The sequence below is a fragment of the Entelurus aequoreus genome, linkage group LG18 (genome assembly GCF_033978785.1).
Source record: "Entelurus aequoreus isolate RoL-2023_Sb linkage group LG18, RoL_Eaeq_v1.1, whole genome shotgun sequence".
NCBI lineage: Eukaryota > Metazoa > Chordata > Actinopteri > Syngnathiformes > Syngnathidae > Entelurus > Entelurus aequoreus.
The window spans coordinates 5,049,970-5,061,510 of record NC_084748.1 but is presented as its reverse complement, the minus strand read 5'-3'; the positions used below and the strand labels follow the sequence as shown (position 1 = coordinate 5,061,510).

At 35.2% G+C, this 11,541-nt stretch overlaps 1 protein-coding gene across 2 annotated transcripts in view; it reads left to right on the top strand.

Moving 5' to 3' along the window:
• socs7 (suppressor of cytokine signaling 7) overlaps nt 1-7,488 on the top strand; it is a 40,422-nt gene extending 32,934 nt beyond the window's left edge. For both annotated transcript variants that reach the window (XM_062026352.1, XM_062026351.1), the window contains 2 exons: nt 3,367-3,498; nt 3,569-7,488. In XM_062026352.1, the coding sequence (XP_061882336.1) occupies nt 3,367-3,487 (121 nt within the window). In that variant the 3' untranslated portion in view covers nt 3,488-3,498; nt 3,569-7,488. The remainder of the gene's footprint in view (nt 1-3,366; nt 3,499-3,568) is intronic.
• The last annotated feature ends 4,053 nt before the right edge of the window (nt 7,489-11,541 follow it).

Here is an 11,541-nt window from a genome sequence, read left to right as displayed (position 1 = left end):
TCCCCAAAAAGTATTTCAAAGTGTAATATTTAATGTGAAGGAATTGGGGCTTTAAATCTATCAATAACAACATTAATTTTGATTCATTATTAATTTTTGAACAATGACAGTTTAAAAAAAAACTTACACTAAAATTCTAGTGGGTCCAACAGGGTCCCACCCATAAAAGTATTACAAATATATATATATATATATATATATATATATATATATATATATATATATATATATATATATATATATATATATATATATATATATATATATATATATATATATATATATTTATTTTTTTTAGAGAAAACACACAAAATAATGCAATATTTTCCCCAAAATATGTCAAAGTGTAATATTTGATGTGAAGTAATTGGAGCTTTAAATATGTCAATAATTCATAACAACATTGATTTTAATTCATTATTATTTTTTGAGCAATGACAGTTAACCCCCTCCCAACAGGGTCCCACTCATAAAAGTGTTAAAAATATTTATTTTATCTTAATTTTTTCAGGGAAAACACACAAAATATGCAATATTTTCGCCAAAAACTATTTCAAAGTGTAATATTTGATGTGAAGTAATTGGGGCTTTTAATCGATCAATAACAACATTGATTTTGATTCTTTTTTTTTTTTTTTGAACAATGACAGTTTAAAAAAAAAAGGCCCACTAAAATTCTAGTGGTCCAAAAGGGTGGTCCCACTCAAAAAAGTGCGAAAAATATGTATTTTTTTAATGAAAAACACACAAAATAATGCAATATTTTCTCCAAAAAGTATTTCAAATTGTAATATTTGATGTGAAGTAATTGGAGCCTTAAATAGATCAATAATTCATAACAACATTGATTTAATTAATTATTATTTTTTGAGCAATGACGGTTTAAAAAAAAACCAAAAAAACACGTAAGTTACTGTGGATCCAAAAAGGTCCCACTCATAAAAGTGTTAAAAATAAAAAATATTTTTTTATTATTTTTTTTTAGGGGGGAAGACACACAAAAAATGCAATATATTCCTCAAAAAGTAATTCAAAGTGTAATATTTGATGTGAATTAACTGGGGCTTTAAATAGATCAATAATCGATAACAACATTCATTACTATTTTTTTTAACAATGACAGTTTAAAAAAAAAAAAGGCCCACTAAAATTCTAGTGGTCCAAAAGGGTGGTCCCACTCAAAAAAGTGCTAAAAATATTTATTTTATTTTAATTTTTTTATGAAAAACACACAAAATAATGCAATATTTTCCCCAAAAAGTATTTCAAATTGTAATATTTGATGTGAAGTAATTGGAGCCTTAAATAGATCAATAATTCATAACAACATTGATTTAATTAATTATTATTTTTTGAGCAATGACGGTTTAAAAAACAAACAAAAAACACGTAAGTTACTGTGGATCCAAAAGGGTCCCACTCATAAAAGTGTTAAAAATATATATATTTTTTTATTTTATTTTTTTTAGGGGGGAAAACACACAAAAAATGCAATATTTTCCTCAAAAAGTAATTCAAAGTGTAATATTTGATGTGAATTAACTGGGGCTTTAAATAGATCAATAATTGATAACAACATTCATTACTATTTTTTTTTTTAAATGACAGTTTAAAAAAAAAAAAGGCCCACTAAAATTCTAGTGGTCCAAAAGGGTGGTCCCACTCAAAAAAGTGCTAAAAATATTTATTTTATTTTAATTTTTTTATGAAAAACACACAAAATAATGCAATATTTTCCCCAAAAAGTATTTCAAATTGTAATATTTGATGTGAAGTAATTGGAGCCTTAAATAGATCAATAATTCATAACAACATTGATTTAATTAATTATTATTTTTTGAGCAATGACGGTTTAAAAAAAACCCAAAAAAACACGTAAGTTACTGTGGATCCAAAAAGGTCCCACTCATAAAAGTGTTAAAAATAAAAAATATTTTTTTATTATTTTTTTTTAGGGGGGAAGACACACAAAAAATGCAATATATTCCTCAAAAAGTAATTCAAAGTGTAATATTTGATGTGAATTAACTGGGGCTTTAAATAGATCAATAATCGATAACAACATTCATTACTATTTTTTTTAACAATGACAGTTTAAAAAAAAAAAAGGCCCACTAAAATTCTAGTGGTCCAAAAGGGTGGTCCCACTCAAAAAAGTGCTAAAAATATTTATTTTATTTTAATTTTTTTATGAAAAACACACAAAATAATGCAATATTTTCCCCAAAAAGTATTTCAAATTGTAATATTTGATGTGAAGTAATTGGAGCCTTAAATAGATCAATAATTCATAACAACATTGATTTAATTAATTATTATTTTTTGAGCAATGACGGTTTAAAAAACAAACAAAAAACACGTAAGTTACTGTGGATCCAAAAGGGTCCCACTCATAAAAGTGTTAAAAATATATATATTTTTTTATTTTATTTTTTTTAGGGGGGAAAACACACAAAAAATGCAATATTTTCCTCAAAAAGTAATTCAAAGTGTAATATTTGATGTGAATTAACTGGGGCTTTAAATAGATCAATAATTGATAACAACATTCATTACTATTTTTTTTTTTAAATGACAGTTTAAAAAAAAAAAAGGCCCACTAAAATTCTAGTGGTCCAAAAGGGTGGTCCCACTCAAAAAAGTGCTAAAAATATTTATTTTATTTTAATTTTTTTATGAAAAACACACAAAATAATGCAATATTTTCCCCAAAAAGTATTTCAAATTGTAATATTTGATGTGAAGTAATTGGAGCCTTAAATAGATCAATAATTCATAACAACATTGATTTAATTAATTAGTATTTTTTGAGCAATGACGGTTTAAAAAAAAAAAAAAACAGGTAAGTTACTGTGGATCCAAAAGGGTCCCACTCATAAAAGTGTTAAAAATATATATATATTTTTTATTTATTTTTTTTAGGGGGGAAAACACACAAAAAATGCAATATTTTCCTCAAAAAGTAATTCAAAGTGTAATATTTGATGTGAATTAACTGGGGCTTTAAATAGATCAATAATTGATAACAACATTCATTACTTTTTTTTTTAACAACGACAGTTAAAAAAAACAACAACACTACACCACTCAAAAAACAAACATCAAAATTATTCTAAAAATAAATTAAAAAATCACCGAAAAAAAAAAAAAAGCAGTTTTGTGTTATTAGGGTCAACATTACAACTTTTTCTTGTGACATTTCACTTGTTTGCTTTTTTTTCCACATTTTTATTAATATTTTTTTAACGGCATTTTCAGAATGGGCCCCTAAATAATGAGCCGGGGGGCCGCAAATGGCCCTCGTGCCGCACCTCGGACTATTGAAGTATTGCTTGGTGACATGCGCCATGTTTACTGTGTGTGCAGGCCGCTCATCTCCTACCTGAGTAAGTTTTATTACTACGACCCCGAGGAAGAGATGTACCTGTCAATCAAAAGCATCCGGGCGGCGTTGACCCCGGCGCGGGAGGCGGAGTCTGACACGTGATCTCGGCTCCCGTGAGTCCCTTCTCGCCGGCTTGAAGGCGCCGGCTGACCACTTTTACGACTCCTTCCTCTGACTCTGCAGGGTCCAGAGTGCTGGTCTTGCTTTGCTGCAGAGAAAGTCCTGGTCCCGGGTCCCGGGTCCAGCTGGCTTGTTGCGTGGACGCCGGAGCAGCGGTGAGGAGAGCGCCACTGAGGACACAAACTGACTCGGCCTTGGAGCTCATCCGCTGGATTCCAACTGCTTTCTTTGTACCGCCGTCCTCCCGCCTTTCCCCCGCCGTCTCTTTCTTCGTGCGCAAACCAGACGGTTGAAGACGCTCTCAGGGCAGATATACACCCTGGCGTGGTCATGGCCCGCCATCTTCTGTGGCGCCTCACTAGAATCAAACACACGCCTTCCATGCATCGTCACTGCACGCCATACGTGCACGCGGGCCACTTTATTGGGTACACCTCTAATGCCAGTCGGCACACTTTTTTCATCCGTCAATCAAACTTGATCTTTGTAGCACTTTTACAGCAACAACAACTAAGAAGGGAGTGGAAAGTGGCACTAAATACTAGAGATGTCCGATAATATCGGCCTGCCGATATTATCGGCCGATATATGCGTTAAAATGTAATATCGGAAATTATCGGTATCGTTTTTTTTATTATCTGTATCGTTTTTTTTGTTGTTGGTTTTTTTAATTAAATCAACATAAAAAACACAAGATACACTTACAATTAGTGCACCAACCCAAAAAAACCTCCCTCCCCCATTTACACTCATTCACACAAAAGGGTTGTTTCCTTCTGTTATTAATATTCTGCTTCCTACATTATATATCAATATATATCAATACAGTCTGCAAGGGATACAGTCCGTAAGCACACATGATTGTGCGTGCTGCTGCTCCACTAATAGTACTAACCTTTAACAGTTAATTTTTACTAATTTTCATTCATTACTAGTTTCTATGTAACTGTTTTTATATTGTTGTACTTTCTTTTTTATTCAAGAAAATGTTTTTAATTTATTTATCTTATTTTACAAAATTTTTTAAAAAGTACCTTATCTTCACCATACCTGGTTGTCCAAATTAGGCATAATAATGTGTTAATTCCACGACTGCATATATCGGTTGATATCGGTATCGGTTGATATCGGTATCGGTAATTAAAGAGTTGGACAATATCGGAATATCGGATATCGGCAAAAAGCCATTATCGGACATCCCTACTAATTACACATTAAATAAAAATAAAATATTTGTATACATAATAAATGAATAAAAACACGCAATAATAGCCATGAATAAAATAGGAAATTACACAATAAAAATGAAAAAAACTCAAAAGAGTTTATCATGATAAAAACCCTGAATAAAAAGGTTTGTCTTATACCTTTTTTTTTTAAATAAATATCAACGGATATCAAGAAGGATAAATAATGAGGTAAAAAAATACACTTTATTGCCAAAAGTATTTGTCCACCTGCCTTGACTCACATATGAACTTGAAGTGCCATCCCATTCCTAACCCGTAGGGTTCAATATGACCTTTTGCAGCTATCACAGCTTCAACTCTTCCGGGAGGGCTGTCCACAAGGTTGCGGAGTGTCTCGCATTGGTGAGGTCACACACTGAAGGCCTGGCTCTCAGTCTCCGTTCCTAATTCATCCCAAAACGTGTTCTATCGGGTTCAGGTCAGGACTCTGTGCAGGCCAGTCAAGTTCATCCACGCCAGACTCTTGTCATCCATGACTTTATGGACCTTGCTTTAAGGGGGTCCCGCTCCAAACTGTTCCCACAAGGTTGGGAGCGTGGAATTGTCCAAAATGTTTTGGTATCCTGGAACGTTCACAAGGTTGCGGAGTGTCTTTATAGGAATTTTCCACCATTCTTCCAAAAGCGCATTGGTGAGGTCACACACTGAAGGCCTGGCTCTCAGTCTCCGTTCTTAATTCATCCCAAAAGATGTTCTATCGGGTTCAGGTCAGGACTCTGTGCAGGCCAGTCAAGTTCATCCAAACCAGACTCTTGTCATCCATGTCTTTATGGACCTTGCTTTGTGCACGGTCCTGTTGGAAGAGGAAGGGGGGCCCCGCTCCAAACAGTTCCCACAAGGTCGGGAGCGTGGAATTGTCCAAAACGTTTATAGAAACGGTCTTGACTTTATACACCTGTGGTCGGGCCAAGTGATTAGGACACCTGATTCTGATTATTTGGATGGGTGGCCAAATACTTTTGGCAATGTAGTGTAGGTAAATGACACCTCCAGTGAGTGAGTGGCACACTCACTAGCTGCATTGACACTGCACTGATACTGCCTTGTCATCGGCCGTCTACTCGATGACAAAAGTCGCCACCTTTCACTTGCAAATAAGTTAGTTAGCAAATTCATTCATTCATTCAATCAAAGTTGACTTATACGGCCCTACATCACGAGTATCTCAAAGGGCTGCACAAGCCACAATGACATCCTGGGCTCAGATCCCACATCAGAGCAAGGAAAAACTCAACCCAATGGGATGACAATGAGAAACCTTGGAGGGGACCGCAGATGTGGGTTCCCCTGTCTCTATGTTACTCTGGCGGCATCTAGTGGCGGAGGGGTGACATTACACCTCTAATAGGATTTGGATGTGTTTCAAAGGGAAATGCCAGCATTCATGTGGTTGTCATGGAAAAAGCGTAAAAGAACATTGAGTGTAGTTTGAGCCCTCACTAATAAGATCCTCTGAGATCATACAATATTCATGTGCCAGGGCGGGTGTCGGGGATGCTGTACCTAATGAAGTGGCCTTCCCACGTCAAAGTTGACAGAATGTCTGAAAATGTTTTAATTGCTGAAAAACTCTTTGCGAATCTCAGTCTGTGCATCTGTAATATGATTCACCTGTACTAATGTGTGTGTCTCAATCTGTGTGTGTGTGTGTGTGTGTGTGTGTGTGTGTGTGTGTGTGTGTGTGTGTGTGTGTGTGTGTGTGTGTGTGTGTGAGATCAGATCAGAGTGTGTTTAAATTCATGTGTCCGTATTTCGACACAGATTGATTTACAAACACACAAACTAATACACACACATGCAGATCTGATCACACACACACACACACACACACACAAACACACACAGATTGAGATACAGACACAAATTAAAACACGTACACAAGGATCTAATTACACACACACAAACTGCGATAGACACACAAATTAAAAAAATGTACACACAGATCTAATTACACAAACACACACAGATTGAGATACAGACACAAATTAAAACACGTACACAAGGATCTAATTACACACACACAAACTGCGATAGACACACAAATAAAAAAATGTACACACAGATCTAATTACACAAACACACAGATTGAGATACAGACACATTTAAACACAAACATGTGGATCTAATGACACACAGATTGATTTACAGACACACCAATTAATACACGCGCATGCGGATCTAATTACACACACACACACAAAGATTGATTTACAGACACACACATTAAAACACGTACACTTGGATCTAATGATAGACACACACGCACACACTGATTGCGATACAGACACAAATTAAAACACGTACACGTGGATCTGATTACACACACACAAACACACACAAAGATTGATTTACAGACACATTAAATACACGCACACTCAGATCTAATTACACACACAGGAGGCGATACAGACACACAAATTAAAACACGTACACTTGGATCTAATTACACACACACACACACACATATTGAGATACAGACACACAAATTAAAACAATCACGCAGATTGATTTACACACAAATGAATACACGCACATGCAGATCTGAGTACACACACACACACACACACACACACACAGATTGATTTACAGACACACATTAAAACACACGCGGATCTAATTACACACACACACACACACACACAGATTGAGATACAGACACACTAATTAAAACACGTACACACGGATCTAATTACACAGACACACACACAAATTGAGATGCAGACACAGAAAACATGCACATGTGGATCTAATTACACACACACAGATTGATTTACACACACACACACACACACATTAAAACACGTACACGCGGATCTAATTACACACATACAGATTGAGATACAGACACACAAATTAAAACACGTACACACGGATCTAATTACACAGACACACACACAGATTGAAATACAGACACACAAATGAAAACACGCACATGTGGATCTAATCACACACACACACACACAGATTGAGATACAGACACAAATTAAAACACGCCCATGTGGATCTAATTACACACACACAGATTGATTTACAGACACACATTAAAACACGTACACGCAGATCTAATTACACACACACACACACACACACACACACACACAGATTGAGATACAGACACAATTACACACACACACACAGATTGAGATACAGACACACAAATTAAAACACGTACACGCGGATCTAATTACACACATACAGATTGAGATACAGACACAAATTAAAACACGTGCGCACGGATCTAATTACACAGACACACACACAGATTGAAATACAGACACACAAATTAAAACACGCACATGTGGATCTAATCACACACACACACAGATTGAGATACAGACACACAAATTAAAACACACGTGGATCTAATTACACACACACAGATTGATTTACAGACACACACATTAAAACACGTACACACGGATCTAATTACACGCACACACACACACAGATTGAGATACAGACACAATTACACACACACACACAGATTGAGATACAGACACACAAATTAAAACATGCACATGTGGATCTAATCACACACACACAGATTGAGATACAGACACACAAATCAAAACACGCACATGTGGATCTAATTACACACACACAGATTGATTTACAGACACACACATTAAAACACGTACACACGGATCTAATTACACACACACACACACAGATTGAGATACAGACACAATTACACACACACACACACAGATTGAGATACAGACACACAAATTAAAAATGTACACACGGATCTAATTACACAGACACACATACAGATTGAGATACAGACACACAAATTATAACATGCACATGTGGATCTAATTACACACGCACACACACACACACAGATTGAGATACAGACACACAAATTAAAAACGTACACACGGATCTAATTACACAGACACACATACAGATTGAGATACAGACACACAAATTATAACATGCACATGTGGATCTAATTACACACACACACACACAGATTGAGATACAGACACACAAATTAAAAACGTACACACGGATCTAATTACACAGACACACATACAGATTGAGATACAGACACACAAATTATAACATGCACATGTGGATCTAATTACACACACACACACACACAGATTGAGATACAGATACACAAATTAAAACACGTACACCCGGATCTAATTACACACACACACACACACACACACAGATTGATATACAGACACACAAATTAAAAACGTACACACGGATCTAATTACACAGACACACACATAGAGTTTGAGATACAGACACACAAATTAAAACACACATGTGGATCTAATCACAGACAAACACACACACACACACATTCACACACAAACCCACAGATTGAGATACAGACACACAAATTACAACACATTAAACTAACCACACACACAGATTGAGATACAGACCCACAAATGAATACACGACACACAAATCAGATTACAGACTGAGATACACTTTTGCAAATAGTTTCCTCCAATAACACTTGCACAGTTTTGAAGTGAGTGAGTGAAAATGAAGTCCAAGCAGAAGATCTTTCTTCTTGTCTCAGCCCTGCAAGTTTTGTTTGGATTTTCCAGAACGTCTGGTTTGATTAAGAGGTTCCATTGTGTGTTTTTGATCACTATTATTATTATTATTATTATTATTATTGTTATCATCATTCTGAGAAGGTTTTGATGTCAGGAGCTTTCACCAAAGACAAACAATGTCATGCAACAGCCGTTCTAGCACATGTCATCTTCTTATTAAGAGACTACATTTCCCATCATGCCTTGCTCCACACTGTGTATATCTGCCAGGACTGACTGACCTCTACTGTCCACATGTGGAAAACATTGTTGTTTTTTTAAGTAAAGACAAAAATAAACTTGAAGGTTTGGTTTGGTTTGATCAACTTCTCACTGAGTGCCAACAATAAAAACATGGACACTTGTGATGATAAACAACACTTTCTGAACTATTCCACCACAATGAATGGGAATGTTGATGCCATCTTAAAAGTAAGTTAGCTTTTTTAATGTTGTCATGCTAACATTAGCAGGCTAATATTTTACACTAGCTTTTTAGCCAACTTTGTATATTTAAACCAAAAAAAAATCACAAATTTTGATACCTGCCGCCATCTTGGAGGTATGCTAACTTCTACCATATTAGCATGCTAATGTTAGCACGCTAACATTTTTATTTCATTCATATAAACCTACAATAATGGATTTTGAAAGTAGGCGCCATCTTAGAGGTACAGTAACTTTTCCTATGTCGTCATGCTAACATTAGCAGGCTAATATTTTGCACTAGCTTTTTAGCCAACTTTTTATGTTTAAATAAAAAAAAAACACAAATTTTGATACCTGCCGCCATCTTGGAAGTATGCTAACTTCTACCATGTTAGCACGCTAACATTTCCATTTCATTCGTATAAACCTACAATAATGGATTTTGAAACTTGGCGCCATCTTGGAGGTACAGTAACTTTTCCTACGTCGTCATGCTAATGTTAGCATGCTAACGTTTTATGCTAGCTTGTTTGCTAATTTTGTATGTTTAAACCTAAAAATCAGGAATTTTGATACTTGCCGCCATCTTGGAAGTATGCTAACTTCTACCATGTTAGCACGCTAACATTTTCATTTCATTCGTATAAACCTACAATAATGGATTTTGAAACTTGGCGCCATCTTAGAGGTACAGTAACTTTTCCTACGTTGTCATGCTAACGTGTTAGCATGCTAACGTTTTATGCTAGCTCGTTTGCTAATTTTGTATGTTTAAACCTAAAAATCAGGAATTTTGATACTTGCCGCCATCTTGCAAGTATGCTAACTTCTACCATATTAGCACGCTAACATTTTCATTTCTTTCGTATAAACCTACAATAATGGATTTTGAAACTTGGCGCCATCTTGGAGGTACAGTAACTTTTCCTATGTCGACATGCTAACATTAGCAGGCTAATATTTTACACTAGCTTTTTAGCCAAGTTTTTATGTTTAAACCAAAAAAAACACAAATTTTGATACCTGCCGCCATGTTGGATGTATGCTAACTTCTACCATATTAGCACGCTAACATTTTCATTTCATTCGTATAAACCTACAATAATGGATTTTGAAACTTGGCGCCATCTTGGAGGTACAGTAACTTTTCCTACATCGTCATGCTAATGTTAGCATGCTAACGTTTTATGCTAGCTTTTTTGCTAATTTTGTATGTTTAAACCTAAAAATCACGAATTTTGATACTTGCCGCCATCTTGCAAGTATGCTAACTTCTACCATATTAGCATGCTAACATTTTAATTTCATTCGTATAAACCTACAATAATGGATTTTGAAACTTGGCGCCATCTTACAGGTACAGTAACTTTTCCTACGTCGTCATGCTAACGTGTTAACATGCTAATGTTTTATGCTAGCTCGTTTGCTAATTTTGTATGTTTAAATCTAAAAATCAGGAATTTTGATACTTGCCGCCATCTTGCAAGTATGCTAACTTCTACCATATTAGCACGCTAACATTTTCATTTCATTCGTATAAACCTACAATAATGGATTTTGAAACTTGGCGCCATCTTGGAGGTACAGTAACTTTTCCTATGTCGTCATGCTAACATTAGCTGGCTAATATTTTACACTAGCTTTTTAGCCAACTTTTAATGTTTAAACCAAAAAAAAACCCACAAATTTTGATACCTGACGCCATCTTGGAAGTATGCTAACTTCTACCATATTAGCACGCTAACATTTTCATTTCATTCGTATAAACCTACAATAATGGATTTTGAAA